The 21,892-nt window shown below is 39.9% G+C and overlaps 1 protein-coding gene across 1 annotated transcript; it reads right to left on the bottom strand.

Moving 5' to 3' along the window:
* Positions 1-2,550: 2,550 nt before the first annotated feature.
* On the bottom strand, positions 2,551-3,040 carry LOC143604491 (small polypeptide DEVIL 15). The gene has a single exon (XM_077080953.1). It carries the CDS (start codon positions 2,877-2,879, stop codon positions 2,568-2,570), a length of 312 nt encoding a protein of 103 aa, XP_076937068.1. The 5' UTR covers positions 2,880-3,040; the 3' UTR covers positions 2,551-2,567.
* Positions 3,041-21,892: the final 18,852 nt, after the last annotated feature.

Here is a 21,892-nt window from a genome sequence, read left to right as displayed (position 1 = left end):
TGGTACTGACATACAAATAGGAGAACCGGGTACGATTTTCGGGTACAAAAATACCCAAACCGGATATTGTTCCAACCGGGTTGGAACTGGAACCGGTTCCGGTTCGGTTCCACCGGTTAGGTTCCGGAACCGGTTTTTTTGTGCAAGTCTAATCGTATATACTTCATTTTCTGTTTGTTATATATATGCAATTGGTTAACTTTGAATAGTTGAAGTGCATTGGTTTCATCGATTTATTGTATGTTATTGTTCTTATTCTGGTGTTTACAATGCTGACATATATATCGCTTTAAACCACTATTGTTTCAGTCATCTTATTTTATGATCTCTTTCTTCTCAGCCCTTAATTTTAGACATGGAAATATGTGAAATCAAAGACATAGAAATGTGTGAACTTAAATAAACATATACACAAATTAACCCTGAAGTTTGTTTACAAAAAATCAAAATGTGTATTAAGTGCAAATTAAGTTTATTTAACCACAAATGTTATTCCCTTTACACTTTACATCAATAAGTCTATTCTTTTGAACCTGGAACCCCCTCTTTAGAATATAAGTGTCTCTCTACCTAGTGTGCTAGTCTCCCATATCGATGTAAATAACTAAATACTAAGTAAACGCATAAAAATTCAATCTTATGCCAACTAATATTGTCTCTTATAATGTTATAATTACACTAAGCTCACATATTTATCTTTTATTACTCAAGTAAAAATTGCTGATGATCGAGCTATCCGAGCATGATTAAATGGGAAGTTTACTTAGAAAAACCTTATGTTGGTGTAAATTAAGTAAACATATGACTTATCCTTTATATCAAATGCTATTGTCTGCTCCTACTTACAACGAGCTTTTAGTTTTAGTTTTGATTGTCCGAGTAAAGACTTTCCATGAGTCAACCCAGTTTTGGATTACTCAACACCGAGTATGGTTAACTTTAAAGTACTCCCCTGATCACATAGTTATATCAACAGCCAACATCAATAGTATCAAGGTGTTTGTTACGGTGTAGTTCCTACTAATTATAAATAGTGAATATTCAAGTATATATAGTAGACATAAATGGTGTAGTAATTTGTCATTAGAAAAATATATTCACAACCAACGTATTAAATGAGTGAGTGGTATTTAAGATCAGACATTTTGAGTTATGACTACGGCCCTAACATCCTTTCTATTTACTACTTATATATGAGATTTGACTAGAATGTTAGATGCATATATGTATAGCACTGGTACATGAGACACTAAGGTGTTGTTTGTTTTTCCTCAAAAGCACTTCTGTACCTCTTTTGTCTGCACTGAGAAGAGGACGCGCAGACGTTGGGCTCTGCAGTGTGTTTGTTTTTCCGAAGACGTTTCATTAAAAAACGTCTGCACGTCCTCTTCTCCTAGAAGCATTGTTCAACCCACTTCTCACCTCTTCTCCTCTTTTTCTTATTTTTTTCATCATTGTTCAAGCATATTTCAAAGCACTTCCAATCAATTAACAATAACAATAACAATGGCTGCAATCAGTTGTAGGTATCTTTCACTAACCTGCACAGCAACACCCATCAATCAACAAGACTCCAATTCAGCCACTTTGCCGACCAAGATAATCTTGCCCAACAAGAAGCCCCGGAAATGGTCCACCGGCGTTGCTCCGGGAGACTACGGCGGACCACCCACCTCCAAGCTCCGTAAGTACCGGGCACCGGTGTTGCTCCGGGAGACTACGGCAGACCACCCACCACCATCAAGCTCCGTAAGTACTGGGGCGGTGAAAAGGAAGACCCTTTAACCTCCGATGAGTTGATCTGGAACAATGATTTCATGCCTCACATGAACGATTGATTGGAGATTCGAACTCGGACCCGACCATGTCCCCTGTTCAGGTTTTAACTTTTAATCCCAATTCAGTATTATTATTATTAAGAATTATATTTATATAATAAAAATGACATTTTGATGAGTTGCCATGCATTTTGATGATTACCATTAGTTTGTTCGATTCGGTTTGTTTAAAAACACTCTGTTTTATTTTATCAGTTTGCAGACGTTAAAAACAAACAGTCTATTTCTTGCAGATTGCAGAGGTTTGGTCCACCTCTTCTGCTACAGATGCTTGCAGATGTAGTCCGCAGACTGCAGACGATTTACCTCTTAAAAAACAAACAGCACCTAAGATGACAAAGACACTTATAAGTAGGCTAAAGCTTAGAGCAAATATATATTAAAAATCTATATATATATGTATATATAATATATAATTAATTATATGGTACATTAATGCCATCTTTCTTTTGTAGCATCATTGCATGTGCACTCTTCAAGTTGCCTACTATATATGATTCCATTTGAAGTAGAATCTAATCACATAAACAAGAAAATGAAAAAAAATTGAAAATAAATAAATAAATAAATATTATAATGATTTCTTCTTCTTTTTTTCTTATGGGGTGGCAGAAAAACATAAGGTTTTTAATATTTTTATATTTTAAAAACCCCAAATCAGATCCATCTCTCAAGTAGAAGAAAAGACATCATAAACACCACAAAAAACTTAACCTAGGAAAAAAATAATCAAGAATCTCCATGTTTTTTCCAACATACCAACATTGTAACACAACGTTTGACAATATAGAATCTTGCCTTCTGTTCCTTAGCCAAATGGCCACATTTCCTAGTGAAGTTTGAACATTTTAGTGATGAGCTTCTTGTAAGCTCACATGGTGACTTGGTGATGTTCTTCTGTGATGAACTCTTTTGTGAAAATGATCTCAAAAGAGGTGATTTTGTGGAGCTTTTATGTGACATGCTTCTTAGAAATGATGATGATGATTTTGATGAATGAGTGCATGGATCTTCTTTTGATAGCTTCCATTTCTTATCCATGCAGTCCTAGCTAGCTTCTTAATAATACTGATTTGGATATGATTTCTGTATACTAATTCTAGAGTGTGTGTGTGTGTGAGAGAGAGAGAGAGAGATTGAAGAGAGAGAGATGGATAGAGTGAGATGAAGTGAGGTGTTGGAAAGCTATAAATAGTAAAATAGTTTGAAAATAAAATTGAATTATTTTTTTCTAAAAATGTTTTGAAAAATTCAGTGACAAGTGTGGTGTTGTCCATTTCTTAAAATCAGAGATTTATTGAAACTTTTAGTATATTTTTCAAACCATTTCTTTGAAATCGGACCTCTTTGGTTGTTAGTACCAAAACATTTTCAAACTTCAAAAAATATCAAATTCTTTTCTATTTTGGCAAACATATTGTTACCCTTGCAAATGTAAGGTGTAGGTTTTAGACTTTGAATATGAAGTAGATATAACTTTCTGAATCATGTATGAAATTGTGTCTAATGACATTAGTAATCGGACAACATATAATAGTGTTTTCTTTAAATACGAGAAGTTATTTTCTAGAAAATTATAATGAAATCGATTAATGAAACTAGACCAGATGATCCCCGAGGCGTTGAATTAACCAATGTTCGGGTTGAAACATCGCAAGCAATTGGGTTGTCATTGTTGCTTCATGCGGTAGCAAGCAGCTACATAAGTTATAAGATCCTATCCAGTTACAAGATGTTACTACATCTTGTTGCTATTTAGCTCATTCAGTTAATTAAAGACAAAGTAGCTACCACTTGAATTGATATTTAAAAAAAAATAGTTTGAAAGCTATAGATAGTAAAATAGTTTGAAATACTTTTCTTCAATGTGCTAACAGCTTTTAGCAACCAAGTTGCAATAAGTAGCAGCTTGCTACTTATTTCTAATAATGTTGAAGATCTTTTCAGTACAACCTTTTGTCATCCATGCAGACCCGATGATTTGTTGATGAAGGCTTTCAACGAGACCCTCACCATGGGGTCAACCCCTCTGACCATGCCAAGGAAGCAATTTCGTGCCTGGAATTTGAGTAGTCTCGGACAAGTGTACACTTCGCATCTTTTATAAATGTTTAACCAAACTTTTATTTAGTTTTAAGCAAACATGATTAACTAAATTACTTAAGGAAATTAAATATAATCAACAATTTTAGTGTTTGACCAAAACGTTTCTTTGGTTATTTTTACTGTTTTGAATTGAGAACTAACCATTTCAACTAGGGGAGGCTTGATGGGAGGATTGACTAAATTTTTATAAGATACATATTTTTGAAGTATAAACATAACCAAAAGTCAAATAGTTATTGTAAAATTGTGAAATGAAACTTATTATTTCGTGACATTTTACCATACAAACCTATTTAGCAATTATTATACAAAATTTTAGTGAGTCACCAAAAATCAAGATTCTCCTTAGGGGGTGTTTGGTAGAGGGATTTGATTGGGGAGAAATGGAATTAGAAATATTTCTTTTGTTTGTTTTCCACTTTTCATTTCTATTTCTCTTTCTATTTCTCTAAAACTAGAGAATTCCATTTCTCTTTAAAGCAAAGAGAAATCCATTTCTCAGCAGCCTCCTCATAGCATGTCACCACCTCGTCTCCGGCCACCACCTCGTCTCCGACCACCACCCCGTCTCCGGCCACCACCTCGTCTCCAAGTCTGCAACCGCCACCTCGTCTCCAAGTCTGCAACCACCACCCCGTCTCCGCCGTTCGCAGCGGTGAACACAAAGATGGTAACCGGTTGTAGGTTGCAGGTGGTACGGGTGAACGGAGATTAGGGTTTCAAGTGGTGGTTCGTGGTAGGTTAGGGTTTTCAGATGGTCGGGTGATTGTGGTCGCAGGTGGGTGACAGTGGTGGTGGAAATCGGCGGTGGTTGCAGGTGGCTTCCGATTATCATCATCATCATCGCCACCACAACCACCACCACAAAATCTCCAAAGAGGCAGTGATGACAGATCTGAGCCTCCTTTTTCTATATCTTATGTTCCAAAAATTTGAATCTTTTTAATTTCTTGTGTACTGTGGTTGAAGAAGGGGGTTTGGTGGCGGCAGCCGGTGGTGGTGGGCTGTGGTTGAAGAAAGGGCTGTGATGGTGGTGCTGGTGGTGTGGGGCTATGGTGGTGGGGCTGGTGGTGGTGGTGGTGCTGGTGGTGGTGGGGCTGTGGTGGTGGGGCTGCGGTGGTGAGTGGTGTCAGGTTGGGTGGAGGTGGGGTTGGGTATGGTAGAGTTCTCTGTTTATTTTCTCGTGTACCAAACAAGAGAAATGATTCTCATTCTCCATACCAATTCTCTTTCTCTACAATTCCATTTCCATTTCTATTTTCTCTCCATTTCCATTCTCTGTACCAAACACCCCCTTAATGTAATCTTCAACCCTAACTTCCAAAACCAATTTTCTAAAGACCCTTTTCACATCCTAGATATCATAAAATTTAGTACAATGTACAAGTTTAACTGCATGAAGTATAAGTACGCTTGTATGACACATACATATATTTCAACAAATAATACTGGGCAGGAGGTCGGTGTTCATTAAACAATTGCAACCTTTCTGGAGGACTGCTAACCAAGTAACCATGGTACTTTATTTCCATTTATTTATTATTTTATTTCATCCAGTTTTATTATTATTATATTATTATAATTATTATTATTATTTTCATTAATTACATAAATATCTCATTCAAATTTCAGTTCTTTTATAACTACCACAGTAACTTTGTTATATTTACTGCAGTGATTTTTGTATGATTGTTTATGAAATTACCTGACTAAAGAAAATATTTAAAAAAGTAAAATAATAATGGATGTGGTTACAGCTAGCTGAAGCATAATATATATTTGAGTTGAAAGAAGACAATGAAGGTAGCAGTAGAAACATGGAAAAGACAATACCTTTGGGAAGAGAATTGAATGAGCTGTAGTTTTCTGTTATTTATAGTAGATTGATTAATGGCACTACCACTAATCCTTTGATTGTTTTCTGGCCCTGGTTACAGGTGGACATTGTAATGTACTAAAATGACACAACACCAAAATAATTAGATTTTGGGTATCAGGGTATGTAGAATTTTATTTTACTCATTTTATAAATGAGTTATGTTGATCAAGGTATACAATGTTGAAGTAAAAAGCACATAGTTGTTAAAGAAAACATTTTAGTCTTTTAACTAGTATAAATGCATAGCTATGTGTTATGTTACATAGGTTTGGATCAAATACAAATGAAATTAACGTGCTAATTGAGAGAATCAAGTAGAGTAACTATACATACAAGTAGAGTAATTATGTAATTACATCATAGACTATGATGTAATTACATAATTACTCTACTTGTATATATAGTTACTCTATTTGATTCTCATAATTAACATGTTAATTTTATTTGTACGTTAACTTTCCCCACGTTACATAACTATAGTATTAAAGAAAGAAAAATTGGATTTTATTAATCACGTATTTTTGAGGTTTTGTCGAAAATAATTTAATCTCAGAATATTGTTGCCACCGCCCACTGGTCACACATTTCACACTATTTGTTTTCAGACTAATGTTTTTAAGGTTTTTGATAGGAATGGGGATACGATTCGATTAATGCAAAACTTATCTCGAAATGATGCTCCAACTGTTTAATTTTTGTTAGATGGAAGTTTAAATACCCGAATTGAAGCACTGTTTGGTTCGTTTACACGCCTACAAGGTGGTACAAGACCAATATATATAGTAGTCATGATAATGTATTCGACAATCACTTAGAGTTGGGTGTGGTGGGGTATCAACTGGGATTGCAATATTCACGTGCACATGCTGCAGTGTCAGACCAAAGTTTGAAATAGTGAGAATAAATCTGAGTTTTGAAGCCAAACCAAACTCTTGATTAAATGTTTTCACATAGAATTTAAAAGCATCCAATGTCCATATGCAAGACATTTCGGGTGATGTTTGTGGACCCATTTCATTTACCCACACAATAGTACATCATAATGCACCCACTTTCACACTCTATATGTCACACCCGGCCCTAACGGCGGAAACAGCCGGGTGCGCGCGAGTGGGAATTGATAATCAAGCACGGGTCATTACAAACATTCAAATAGATTTTTCCATTGCGCATGAAATGTCTAGTACAAAATACATTACATTGTTTAGAATTACATATAAAAACATCCACATATGAAAAACGTTGAAGATTTCTGCGCCATATCCCCTTACACGGCGGGAACAACCACGCGTGTGGAAGGGATAGAACCAAAATCTTCCAAAAACTATTTTTGTAGATGTTCTGCGTGAAGTGCTCTATGTGTGACTCCTTGCGCTACTAATTATCACCTGAAAGACACGTAAAAACATTTGAATCAGTATAAACTGAGTGAGTTCACAAGTTTTGGTGACTTGATAAATCGTATTGCATCATATCCTTGATAAAACCATATTGAAACACATTTCTGATAACATCATAAAACATATGCTTGATAAAACCGTCCCGCGGGTTACGCGCGGACATTTCTGAAAACCGGGCTCGTTCATGCAAAGTGGCGCTGCCACTACGAGCTAAAACAATACCGTCCCGCGGGTTACGCGCGGACGTTGTGCTCGGAAAACTAGGCGCTCGTCCGTGCAATGAGGTGCGACCCCTACGAGCGGGCTTTACAACCAGTAGTACTACCCCATGACCATACTAGGCACTCGTCCATGCAAAGAGGTGCGACCCCTACGAGTGGGTTGATCAAACACAGTAGTCCCTACCCTTAGAGTTCCACGGACTAGTGATCACTGTCTAAAACTTGCGCACTTACATCGAAAACCAAGATAAACACCATGAACAGATAATCGTTTGCATTGCTTGTAAATATACCATGATAAAACATAATTTAAATACGTGTCCCTCGCCCCGAAAACAGTTTAAAAACAGTGAAAATAGGGGCTGTGAGACTCACCTGTGATTCTTGTTAAGTGATGGTTTAGAGAGAGATTAAACGAGATTCGGGTTTCCTGATGCTAGCCTCGAAATTGGAAGTCTAGAATATGTTTAAATAACAAGAAATATGTGTATTAAGACCAAGTAATCGAAGAATATAAGGGCTGGTCAGAAAAGTAAATCTCAAGACTAAAGTTTTCGGCTTACCTAGCGATGAAACTGGAAATGGATGCTTGGGAGATGGTAGTGCAGAATTACAGGTTTAAGAGAGGAGTTTGAAGTGTTTGTGTGATATTTTTATTCAAGAATTGATACTTATTTATAGGCAAATTCAAGGGAACACAATCCCTTGATTTAGGGGATTGAAATCTTATGTAATGATGACAAGGTATGGGGTTTATTATTATTTATTTTAGGGATGGGGGTGTTGGTCCTAGGGAGTGGTTATAAGGATTCTGATGGATTTGACAGTACATGCAGGACTGTGGTTGGTGAGAGTAGGTGCGGCTGACAGCTGACATTTCGTGTTACAGTATACTTTTCCTGGTACTGTTGTCAGTGTGCAGTCAAAAGGTAAAAATCTCTGAAACACGCAATTGGTTCTTTCTGGGCGGGGGTAATCCCTTACATCTGAATGATAGACTAAGTGTTTTGTGCGTGTAGCCTTGCGCGTATAGCCTTCTGCGTGAAGGCCATTTCTTTGAACGTTGTGGGTCCGGCGGCTCCAGTTGGCCTTCGCGCAAGCGTCCTTGTAACGAATCCTGCGCGTATCACTGCGCAGGCGTCCTTATAAGGAATCCTGCGGGTCCATCTGGCTCTGCTGGAACCAGCGTTCTCAGAGTTTATTAACAGGGTGAACTTTTGGATTTAAGCGAAAAGGTGGTTGGTTTCTGTGCAGACGTTCGTGCGTAAAGGGTTTAGTTTTAAGGTGTCACGCGGGGATTCTTCCCGCAGGTGTCTCACAACTCCTTTTTATTTGATGCGGGTAGATGCGTAACTTTCTCGTAGTCAGGGACGTTGAGTTTCATTTGTAGATTCTCCATGAGGTCTTGGTATTTCAACATAGTGATCAGTTATGTTGAAGTCAATTCCATCTTGGAGCTTCAAACAAACTAGCTCTCAATGTTCCCGCCATGCGGGGAGGTTAGTTCCCTTTTCCCGCGCGCGCATAAATGATTAGGGTCTTAATTAGGAAATTAGGATATTATTTGAACATAGTTTTACTTATTGATCATTGAAGAGGTATGCAACCCATTAGACAGAAACGACATAAAATTAAGTTATGAAAACACAAAACCTGTGCGCGTGGCGCACATAACATATGCCCGCGCTGATCCTAACATGGCGCGCATCGCATCCGCGCTGGCGCATATAAGATATGCCCGCGCTGATTCTAACATGGCGCGCATCGCATCCGCGCTGGCGCATATAACATATGCCCGCGCTGATTCTAACATGGCGCGCATCGCATCCGCGCTGGCGCATATAACATATGCCCGCGCTAATTCTAACATGGCGCGCATCGCATTCACAATCACCTAATAATTAGGTTGGTTACTTGGTTTATGGGATTGGAAAAATTACCGGGTGTCACATTCTCCCCCCGTTAGGAGAATTTCGTCCCGAAATTTAGGAGGTGTCACTGGTAGGAGCTATTCCTTGGAAGAGATATGGGTACTTTTTGCGCATTTGGTCTTCTCTTTCCCAAGTGAATTCAGGTCCACGCTTTGAGTTCCATTGAACCTTTACTAACTTGATTCGGCTTCTTCGCAACTTTTGTTCTTTCCAATTGGTTACTGCTATAGGCTCTTCCACGAAGTGTAGCTGTTTGTCGATATGAACCTCGTCCAATGGTAAAATTAACGTTTCATCAGATAAGCACTTCTTGAGGTTGGATACATGAAACGTGTCGTGAACTCCACTAAGTTCGGCGGGTAAATGAAGTTTATAAGCAACTGGACCGATCCTTTCCAGGATCTCAAATGGTCCGATGTATCGCGGATTTAACTTTCCTCGCTTGCCGAAACGGGGGACTCCTTTCCATGGAGAGACTTTCAAAAGTACTTTATCCCCTACTTGAAATTCCAACGGTTTTCTTCTCACATCTGCATAACTTTTCTGTCTGTCGCGCGCTGCCTTAAGGCGATCCCGTATCTGGAAAATTTTGTCCGTTGTTTCTTGGATCAATTCTGGACCAGTCATTTGCTTGTCACCAACTTCAGCCCAACACAGTGGGGACCTACATTTGCGCCCATACAAGGCTTCAAATGGCGCAGCCTTGAGGCTTGTGTGATAACTGTTATTGTATGAAAATTCAACCAATGGGAGATGAGTATCCCAGCTACCCCCGAAATCGATTGCGCACGCGCACAGCATATCTTCTAATGTTTGAATGGTTCGCTCGCTTTGTCCATCCGTTTGGGGATGATAAGCCGTACTCATGTCAAGACGAGTACCTAAAGCCCCTTGTAACGATCTCCAAAATCTTGAGGTGAAACGACTATCTCTATCAGAAATGATGGATACCGGAACTCCGTGTTTTGAAACTACTTCTCGAATATACAATCGGGCTAACTTTTCCATCTTATCGGTTTCCTTGATCGGCAGGAAGTGTGCTGACTTAGTTAGCCGGTCTACAATAACCCAAATCGTGTTGTAACCCCCAGGTGTCCTTGGCAGTTTGGTAATGAAGTCCATGGAGATTTGTTCCCACTTCCACATGGGAATTTCTGGCTGTTGAAGCAACCCCGACGGTTTCTGGTATTCAGCCTTCACCTTCGAACACGTCAGGCACTTACTGACATACGTCGCGATGTCGCCCTTAAGATTGGACCACCAATACAGCGCTTTAACATCTTGGTACATCTTGTCTGCGCCAGGATGTACGGAATACCGCGTTTTGTGAGCTTCGTTTAACACTTGCTCGCGCAATCCTCCCTTGAGAGGGACCCATATGCGGTTAGCAAAATATCGAGTATCATTCTCTTTGAGCTCCAAATTCTTAATCATACCCCTAAGGGATTCGTTCTTGACAAACTCTGATTTCAAGGCTTCTTGTTGAGCTTCTCGGATGCGGGTAGTGAGGTCTGCGCGAATGGTCAATCTTAGAGCCTTAACTCGTAGCGTTTTTGCTCGCTCTTTCCTACTTAAAGCGTCTGCTACCACATTCGCCTTTCCAGGATGATACTTTATTTCACAATCATAATCATTCAATAATTCAACCCATCTTCGTTGCCTCATGTTTAAATCCTTTTGATCAAATATATGTTGAAGGCTCTTGTGATCCGTAAAAATCAAACACTTTGTACCATAAAGATAATGGCGCCAAATCTTTAGCGCGAAAACAACTGCTCCAAGCTCCAGATCATGTGTTGTATAATTCCTTTCATTGACCTTGAGTTGACGAGAGGCATACGCTATGACTTTGTTTCTCTGCATAAGGACACATCCGAGTCCTTGATGTGAAGCGTCGCAGTAGACGACGATGTCGTCCGTCCCCTCGGGTAGCGACAAAATTGGCGCACTACATAACTTTTGCTTTAACATTTGAAACGATGCTTCCTGGTTTTCGCCCCAATCAAACTTCTTATCTTTCTGAGTTAGCGCAGTCAGAGGTAAAGCTATCTTGGAGAAGTTCTCAATGAAACGCCGATAGTAGCCAGCTAGTCCTAGGAATTGCCTCACCTCAGTTGGTGTTTTTGGCGCTTCCCAATTCTCGATGGCTTTGACCTTGGAAGGATCGACGTGTATTCCTTTCTCGTTTACAACGTGACCGAGAAAGTGAACCTCTCTAAGCCAAAACTCACATTTAGAAAACTTTGCATACAACTTTTCTTTCTTCAGCATTTCCAAAATTAATCTTAGATGTTGTTCATGCTCAGCTCTGGTTCGGGAGTAAACCAGAATATCATCTATAAATACAATCACAAACTTATCCAAGTATGGTTTGCACACACGGTTCATCAGATCCATGAATACAGCCGGCGCATTAGTTAGCCCGAAAGGCATCACTAAGAACTCATAATGGCAGTATCTAGTTCGGAAGGCTGTCTTCGGCACGTCTTCCTCATGGACCCTAAGTTGGTGGTAACCTGACTGTAGATCTATCTTCGAGTAATAACTGGATCCCTGCAACTGATCAAATAAGTCGTCAATCCTTGGCAAGGGGTACCGATTCTTGACTGTCAGCTTGTTTAGTTCCCTGTAGTCAATACACATTCTAAATGAACCATCCTTCTTCTTTACAAAAAGTACTGGAGCTCCCCAGGGTGAAAAGCTTGGGCGTATGAAGCCCTTATCCAATAGTTCCTGCAACTGATTGGATAGCTCTTGCATCTCGGATGGAGCTAGTCGATAGGGTGCTCGAGCTACTGGTGCAGCTCCTGGAACCAAGTCGATTCGAAACTCGACTTGTCGCGGTGGCGGTAATCCGGGCAGATCTTCAGGGAAAACTTCCGGGAATTCGCGCACCACTGGTAAGTCTTCAATCTTTCGCTCATCTCCTTTCTTCTCTACTACGTGCGCCAGGAAGGCGTAGCATCCTTTCCTCAGGCACTTGCGCGCCTTTAGACACGAAATGAGTTTTATCGCAACTCCACTTCTTTCCCCTTGAATTACTAAGGTTTCTCCGCTCAACAGTGGGATCCGAACCTGCTTCTCATGGCAAATAACTTCCGCGTGGTTCTCGACTAACCAATCCATGCCTACCACAATGTCAAAGCTTCCCAAGTCTATTGGCAATAAGTTAATATTGAATCCGTGACCTCCCATGACCAATACACATTGCTCAGTCCATTCGTTCGCGCGTATCTGCCTACCATTGGCTAGTTCTATAGTATAAGGCGTGTCTAGCCTACTGGTTGCTAGGCCTAGGGAGTTTTTAAACTCAGTGGATATGAAACTTAGGTCAGCGCCAGTATCAAATAAGACAGATGCAAAATGGTCGTTAAGTAGAAACGTACCGGTTACCACATTCGGTTCTTCTTTTGCTTCGCCCGCGCCGATCGCAAAGGCTCTCCCGCGAGCTTGGTTTCTCTTTTGCGGGCAATCCCGACTGAAATGTCCTGGCTTCCCGCATGCATAGCAGTTGTCGCTTGCTCCAGCTTCCTTATGGCAGTTTATCGCCTTGTGCCCTGGTCTGCTACATTTGGCGCATACGATGCTTGCGCATTCACCCTCGTGGTGATACTTGCATCTGCTGCACCATGGGTGAGGCCCACTGTACCCTTTTCGCGATGGCTCCAGGGCTTGTATCGCGTAAGCCCTTACGCTCTCCTGTTTCTTGAATGGTGGTTGCTTGGAGTCGGACCCTCGGTGGTGAGAGTTCCATTTTCTCTTGGGGTCAGAGGTTCGCTGCTCGTTCCCGCGCGAGGTCAACATGCCCGCACGGACCGTATCTTTTGTAAGAGTGATGGCCCGCGCCACTGCCTCATCAAAGGTTGGAGGCGCTGCGGCATTGAGCGGAACCCTGATAACATGGGGTAACCCAAAAATATACCTCTCTATCTTTTTCTCCTCCGTGTTCGCCATATCCGGCACCATCTGGCAAAGTTCGTTGAATCGGTTGTTGTAGGCGTCGATATCAGTTCCTATCATGGTGTGGTTCCAAAATTCCTGCTGTAGACTCTGAATTTCGGCGCGAGAGCAGAACTTCTTCATCATCATTTCCTTCAGCTCCTCCCAGGTCTTGTGGAGAGCAACTTCTCGTCCCAATGTTTTCACTTGAAGCTTCCACCAAGACGAGGCCGCTTCTTGAAACATGCAGGTCGCGTAAAGGACCTTTTGATTTTCACTACACCCGCTAATGGAGAGAACTGTCTCCATTTTGTCGATCCAGTTATAGAGCCCAATGGCCCCTTCGGTGCCCTTGAATGGCCAAGGTTTACAGGCCATAAATGTCTTATAGGAGCATCCTTTGTCCAAAGCTCCCGATTCAGGTTCTGGGGTTTCGGTCTCTTGACGACCCTGACTTGATTCGGCCTTGCTGGCCTCATGCGTTGCGATCGCCTGCGCGATTATTTCTGCGAGTTCCTCGGGTGTCATGGTAATTCCCTTGGCTCTGGTCGGAGGCATTCTCGTTTTTCTTAAAAGAGAACGAAAATATATCAAACTTAGCGCATGTACCCTGAGCACATAATGTTCTTATCCCTAGTGTTCACTAGACATTGTGTGACCCGTGTTCCTAAGTGTGTGTGTGGTTTCTTTTGAAAATATGTTCTTTGCAAAATATTTCATGCGATTCCCTTACAGTTATAGTCTAGGTTAAAACTTCTTCCCTAGTTCGCTATAACCAGTGCTCTGATACCAATCTGTCACACCCGGCCCTAACGGCGGAAACAGCCGGGTGCGCGCGAGTGGGAATTGATAATCAAGCACGGGTCATTGCAAACATTCAAATAGATTTTTCCATTGCGCATGAAATGTCTAGTACAAAATACATTACATTGTTTAGAATTACATATAAAAACATCCACATATGAAAAACGTTGAAGATTTTCGCGCCATATCCCCTTACACGGCGGGAACAACCACGCGTGTGGAAGGGATAGAACCAAAATCTTCCAAAAACTATTTTTGTAGATGTTCTGCGTGAAGTGCTCTATGTGTGACTCCTTGCGCTACTAATTATCACCTGAAAGACACGTAAAAACATTTGAATCAGTATAAACTGAGTGAGTTCACAAGTTTTGGTGACTTGATAAATCGTATTGCATCATATCCTTGATAAAACCATATTGAAACACATTTCTGATAACATCATAAAACATATGCTTGATAAAACCGTCCCGCGGGTTACGCGCGGACATTTCTGAAAACCGGGCTCGTTCATGCAAAGTGGCGCTGCCACTACGAGCTAAAACAATACCGTCCCGCGGGTTACGCGCGGACGTTGTGCTCGGAAAACTAGGCGCTCGTCCGTGCAATGAGGTGCGACCCCTACGAGCGGGCTTTACAACCAGTAGTACTACCCCATGACCATACTAGGCACTCGTCCATGCAAAGAGGTGCGACCCCTACGAGTGGGTTGATCAAACACAGTAGTCCCTACCCTTAGAGTTCCACGGACTAGTGATCACTGTCTAAAACTTGCGCACTTACATCGAAAACCAAGATAAACACCATGAACAGATAATCGTTTGCATTGCTTGTAAATATACCATGATAAAACATAATTTAAATACGTGTCCCTCGCCCCGAAAACAGTTTAAAAACAGTGAAAATAGGGGCTGTGAGACTCACCTGTGATTCTTGTTAAGTGATGGTTTAGAGAGAGATTAAACGAGATTCGGGTTTCCTGATGCTAGCCTCGAAATTGGAAGTCTAGAATATGTTTAAATAACAAGAAATATGTGTATTAAGACCAAGTAATCGAAGAATATAAGGGCTGGTCAGAAAAGTAAATCTCAAGACTAAAGTTTTCGGCTTACCTAGCGATGAAACTGGAAATGGATGCTTGGGAGATGGTAGTGCAGAATTACAGGTTTAAGAGAGGAGTTTGAAGTGTTTGTGTGATATTTTTATTCAAGAATTGATACTTATTTATAGGCAAATTCAAGGGAACACAATCCCTTGATTTAGGGGATTGAAATCTTATGTAATGATGACAAGGTATGGGGTTTATTATTATTTATTTTAGGGATGGGGGTGTTGGTCCTAGGGAGTGGTTATAAGGATTCTGATGGATTTGACAGTACATGCAGGACTGTGGTTGGTGAGAGTAGGTGCGGCTGACAGCTGACATTTCGTGTTACAGTATACTTTTCCTGGTACTGTTGTCAGTGTGCAGTCAAAAGGTAAAAATCTCTGAAACACGCAATTGGTTCTTTCTGGGCGGGGGTAATCCCTTACATCTGAATGATAGACTAAGTGTTTTGTGCGTGTAGCCTTGCGCGTATAGCCTTCTGCGTGAAGGCCATTTCTTTGAACGTTGTGGGTCCGGCGGCTCCAGTTGGCCTTCGCGCAAGCGTCCTTGTAACGAATCCTGCGCGTATCACTGCGCAGGCGTCCTTATAAGGAATCCTGCGGGTCCATCTGGCTCTGCTGGAACCAGCGTTCTCAGAGTTTATTAACAGGGTGAACTTTTGGATTTAAGCGAAAAGGTGGTTGGTTTCTGTGCAGACGTTCGTGCGTAAAGGGTTTAGTTTTAAGGTGTCCCGCGAGGATTCTTCCCGCAGGTGTCTCACAACTCCTTTTTATTTGATGCGGGTAGATGCGTAACCTTCTCGTAGTCAGGGACGTTGAGTTTCATTTGTAGATTCTCCATGAGGTCTTGGTATTTCAACATAGTGATCAGTTATGTTGAAGTCAATTCCATCTTGGAGCTTCAAACAAACTAGCTCTCAATGTTCCCGCCATGCGGGGAGGTTAGTTCCCTTTTCCCGCGCGCGCATAAATGATTAGAGTCTTAATTAGGAAATTAGGATATTATTTGAACATAGTTTTACTTATTGATCATTGAAGAGGTATGCAACCCATTAGACAGAAACGACATAAAATTAAGTTATGAAAACACAAAACCTGTGCGCGTGGCGCACATAACATATGCCCGCGCTGATCCTAACATGGCGCGCATCGCATCCGCGCTGGCGCATATAACATATGCCCGCGCTGATTCTAACATGGCGCGCATCGCATCCGCGCTGGCGCATATAACATATGCCCGCGCTGATTCTAACATGGCGCGCATCGCATTCACAATCACCTAATAATTAGGTTGGTTACTTGGTTTATGGGATTGGGAAAATTACCGGGTGTCACACTATACGTCAAAGAGTACGTGTGCGTGTGCGTGTTTCTATTACTGACTCAAGTTAAAAGCGGGTTCACTCCTTAGTGTTTTTATTTCGGACTCGAGTTAAACATGTTCGCCTGTTAGTTTAACATGTCATATCTTCTCTGTTTCTATATATGTTTGAAATAAGTTATATTGTTTTATTATCAGAATAATAAGATTTGAAGAAAAAAAATATTTGATTCAGTGTATCATAAAAGGTTGCATATAGAGACTTCCCGGAGTTTATGGTTCGATATTAGGGGAAAATTTAAGTAAATCACAACTCTAGGTACTACAATAGTGTCTTTCATATTTTATAATAGAGATGATATGCTTCATATTTGTAACCACATAACAAGTGACTGAGTCCTTAAGAGGTCTCGTGTTCGAATCTGGATATCAGAAGTTTTCATCGTAAAACTACTTAAAGATCACATAAACAACAAAAACTACGATTTACATGATTTTATCGGCTAGCAGGCTATTTACACATAAGTGCGACTCAAAATGAAGTTATTAGAAAACATTAATAAAAGTGCTGAAAAATTGCTATATATAAAACTTGCATATAGAGACATGGCCATGTGTTATAGTTTGATATATTGTATTAGGCAAAACTTAGTTAACTTCACATCTTTGGATATAACAATAGTGTATCTCATATTTGTAAAAGAAAGATAGTATGTTGTAACCAAAGATCAAGTGACTGAGTTTCTATAACAGACGTCTTATATTCGAATATGGATATTAGAGGTTTTTGTCTTTAATCTTTAATCTTTTAAAGACCTAGCTATAAACAACAACAAAAAAATCTAGAATTTCAATGATTTTATTAGTTAGCAAAATATTTACGTGTAAGTGTGACTCGGGATAAAGTTATCAATTGAAAATGTTATTAAAAGAAATGAGAAATTGTCATGTATAAAATGTTCACATGCTATATTTGGTGAGTTTGAATGCTTGGTTAAGAATCTTTTGACTAAATTGATGGAAGATTGGAAGATGGGGGGCTGTCTTCAAAAATGATTTTGACCAGTCAACCTTTTTTTTTTTTTTTTTTTTTTTTTGACCAGTCAACCTGTTGGGTGATATTATTTGGTACTATTTCAATTAAGAGAGCATTTATTTAAACAATATGGGGGCGCCAACGTGACTTTGTAATTTTTTTATTAATTAAAAAGAACAAACAAGTTTTTTATAAATAAACTATTTCAACTTTTAGTTCAGTTTTCTAACATTTCTTGTTTTTTTTTTAACTTTCAAGTGAGACTAGAAGTAGAACCCATCATATTTTTGTTGAAGGTCATACACATTTACCACTAGACCAACAAAATGATTTTCGTTTTCCAACTTTTCACATAATACAATTAGCGATTACTTTAATATTATTATACCACTTTTTTATATATATTTATAATCATATTTTACTTTTTGACTGCTGGTATTGAACGCTCGAAACCATCAATGACAGTCACCCTCCATCCTCCGAGACAATCGTCTTTTGCTCAATCATTAATCACCATCATCCTTATCTCTCTACCTTCCAAAACCTACCACGTTGTTCTCACACTTAAATCATCACAAAGTCTAAACCCTAAATTCAAGCTCACAGTGTGAACCTAAAACAATTATAACTATTCTTTGGTGTGACAACATTGGTGCCACTACTCATTAGATTCTACATATACTAACTAAAGGGCTTTCTACTTCAATATTTGTTATATTTAATATACAAATAGTTTAGTTAGAGCATTCCCATCCCATCCCATCCCATCCCCTCCCCTCCCCTATAATTATGTGTGAGAAGTTTGTAAATTATGGGGTGGGGTTGCAGTAAATAGCTTAAGTTCTATATTCAAATCTTAGATAACTTATAATCATTACTATTTTCTATCAAAAAGTGACATGAGTTCAAATCCTTGTAATTACAAGTTTAGGTGGTATTCAAGTTTTAAATAAATGTTCTTAAAAGAAAAAGATAAGCCATAGTTATTATCGGTTCCCTACCCTCTAATCACTATTTATATTCTATGTAATCAAAACAATTTGATTTTTTTGTTAGGTTTGAATACATGAAAATGTTACATGAGAAAAGAGTCAAATTTGTTTATCAAGTTGTATGTTATTTAGCTATTTTATTTATAAAAAATAATATGATTTTTTATAAAAGAATGTAAACTATCTCTTAATTAAAAAAACGCTCTTCAAAAAGATTAAACAAGTATAGAAAAAAAACATTTTTTAAAACCAAGAAAAACAACGTTATTTAAGTAAGAAAGTTAACGTTTTTGTTAGTGCATGTTTTGTAACAGATGATCTTTCGTGTTTGTTAGAATTGAGAGCAACGGTCAAAGGGGAGACTGTTGGTGCATTCTGTGACCGTCGCTATGCAATTCTGACCAGCGGATCGTCACAGGCGAAGTTAGCACAACTTCGCCTAGGCGAAGTTATAACAACTTCGCCAACGGCGAAGTTGTAACAACTTCTGCCTTAGGCGAAGTTATCACAACTTCGCCCTAGGCGAAGTTATGAACAACTTCGCCTACTGAAGCCCAAGCCCGTGAAGATTGTCTATATATACATGTGTCGTGTTAGGTTATGCAGAGTGAATCCAGAAATTAGTGTGTGTTTGAGCAGCTTGTTTATTGAGAGAGAGTAAGAGACTAGAGTCGTGTGAGACGACCCGAGGTAGAGCTCACCTCGGGTCAGTCGTGTTTTCTGTTTTTGTTACGGTATGTAACGTGATTATTTTATATATGAATCTGCAGATTTGTTTATCCCGTTCTAGTATTTGTTTGTGTATTTGATCGTGTACGTGTTTGTGTTATTCGTATGTACACCATAAACGAGTCTAGGAGGATTCCGCACTCCTAGACCTCGTGCGGATCTCGTATCGATCGCCGACGCCCCGGGGGGACTAACAAGTTTTTTTTTTTTTAAATCAAAAACAAAGACATGGTTACTCGGGATTGATCATCCCATTTAGCTCAATTAGGTTTTGAAATCTGGATTTATCAAACGCTTTTGTAAACAAGTCAGCAAAATTTTCAAGTGTATCAACTTTTTCGTTCTTGATCAGTTTCTTCTCAGCACAATCCCGTATGAAGTGATGACGAATGTCAATATGCTTAGTTTTACTGTGCTTCACGGGATTGTTAATTACTGAGATGGCGGCAGTGTTATCAATTAAAATAGGAGTGAGTAAGAAATTCAGACCATAGTCGCGCAATTGTTGCTGAATCCATAAAACCTGAGAGCAGCAGTTGGATGCTGCCATGTATTCAGCTTCGCAAGTTGAAATTGCAACTGATGTCTGTTTCTTGCACTGCCAGGAAACTAATCTTCCTCCAAGAAACTGACAGCCTCCTGTTGTTGACTTCCGACTCTGATTACAACCTCCATAATCAGAATCAGTATATGCCACCAGTTCAACGTCTCCTCCCTTTGGGTACCACAATCCTAGTTTCGGCTTGCCCTTGAGATACCGCAAAATCCTCTTCACACCTTTCATGTGAGATTCCTTTGGGTTTGCCTGAAAGCGAGCACAAAGACAAACAGAAAACATTATATCAGGCCTAGAAGCAGTTAAATACATTAAAGAACCTATTATCGCCCGATACAGAGTAGGGTCCACATCTGCGTCACCATCTGATTCAGCTCCCAATTTGTGATTGACGCAGATTGGAGTGTCATATGGAGAACTGTCCTCCATCTTGAATCTTTTCAGCACATCATGAACATACTTTGTTTGATGAATGAACATCCCATCTTTCTTCTGATCAACCTGCAATCCTAGAAAGAAAGTTAGTTCACCCATAGCACTCATCTCGAAACGTTTCTTCATGACAGCCTCAAAATCTTGACACATGGATACTCTTGATGCAGCAAAAATGATGTCATCCACGTAGACTTGAACCAGTAAGAAGTCACATCCTTCTCTCTTCACAAACAGCGTACTGTCGATCAAACCCCTTTCAAAACCATTTTCCAGCAAGTAGTCCGATAACGTTGAATACCAGGCACGAGGTGCCTGATGTAAACCATATAACGCCTTGCTCAACCTGTATACATGATCAGGAAAGTCTGGGTCAGGAAAACCCGGTGGTTGCTCAACATACACAACCTCGTCAACTTTCCCGTTAAGAAACGCACTCTTTACATCCAACTGAAACACCTTCATCTTTTTGAAAGCAGCAAACGCCAAAAACAATCGAATCGCTTCTAACCGGGCAACAGGAGCGAAAACCTCATTGTAGTCAATACCCTCTTGCTGATTAAAACCTTTAACAACCAGCCTCGCCTTATTTCTCACAATAATCCCTTTTTCATCTCTCTTGCACTTGAACACCCATTTCGTGCCTATAGCATGCACATTCTTTGGTTTTTCGACCAAAGTCCAAACTTCCATTTTCTCGAACTGAGCCAACTCTTCTTGCATAGCTTCGACCCACGAGCTGTCCTTCAAAGCCATTTGATAATTCTTTGGTTCAATTTGGCTTATGAAGCAAGAGTACAAACATTCATTCATAATACCTGTATCTTTAATGCTTGTATAAACACAGGTGTGCTCATTCAAACTACTTCTGGTTTGTACACTAGAGGACACATCACCTATAACATTCTCCAAAGGGTGATCTTTGTGAATTCTCGTGGTCGGAACAGCACCGACATGTAAATTGTCTTCCAAGTTTGAAGAGATCTCATCTATGGTAGTTTCAGGCCGAGAGTGAAAAGGATTAATAAACTCATCTTCAGTTGAGGCCGCAGAGGTATCGATAGGGTTTGATGTGGAAGGTTGAGATTTTTCTATCATCTGATGTTGCACTAGCTCCTCTTCCTCATCAAATATCATCTTCGTCACAACTCTTTCGTCTTCTTCAGCAATTTCCAAATTAGGTACGTTAAACGACTTAAACAGTTTAACATAGTCAAAAAGCTCAGCAGGTCCATTGCTTGGTTTTGGCGGTTGATAACTAGTAATGTCGGTGTTACAAACCACCTCCACCTTGCAAGTTGTCGTATTGAAGACCCGTCTGTTGGGAGTCCCAACAACATAACCGACTAGGATTCCCTCATCGGCTACTTCACCAAATTTCGAGTTAGTCTTCAAAATCGAACAAGGAGACCCAAAAGGTTCAAGACCGCACAAGTTGGGCTTCCTTCCATGCATAAGCTCGTAACAAGTTTTTCCAAGTCTCTTAACTGTTAACACCCGATTCAGAACATAGCAGGCTGTAGCAACTGCTTCAGCCCAGAACATCACAGGAAGCTTTGAGTCGGCCAGCATAGTTCTGGCTCCTTCAATCAACGTTCGGTTCT

The sequence above is a fragment of the Bidens hawaiensis genome, unplaced genomic scaffold (assembly GCF_021521415.1).
Source record: "Bidens hawaiensis isolate Kalapana, Puna unplaced genomic scaffold, B.hawaiensis_p1.1 tig00065344_1, whole genome shotgun sequence".
NCBI lineage: Eukaryota > Viridiplantae > Streptophyta > Magnoliopsida > Asterales > Asteraceae > Bidens > Bidens hawaiensis.
The sequence above is the reverse complement of the archived record's forward strand: the minus strand, read 5'-3'. Positions and strand labels throughout refer to the sequence as shown.

Coding starts and splice junctions, on each gene's coding strand:
- LOC143604491 (XM_077080953.1), bottom strand. CDS start 2,879: ATGGATAAGAAATGGAAGCTATCAAAAGAAGATCCATGCACTCATTCA.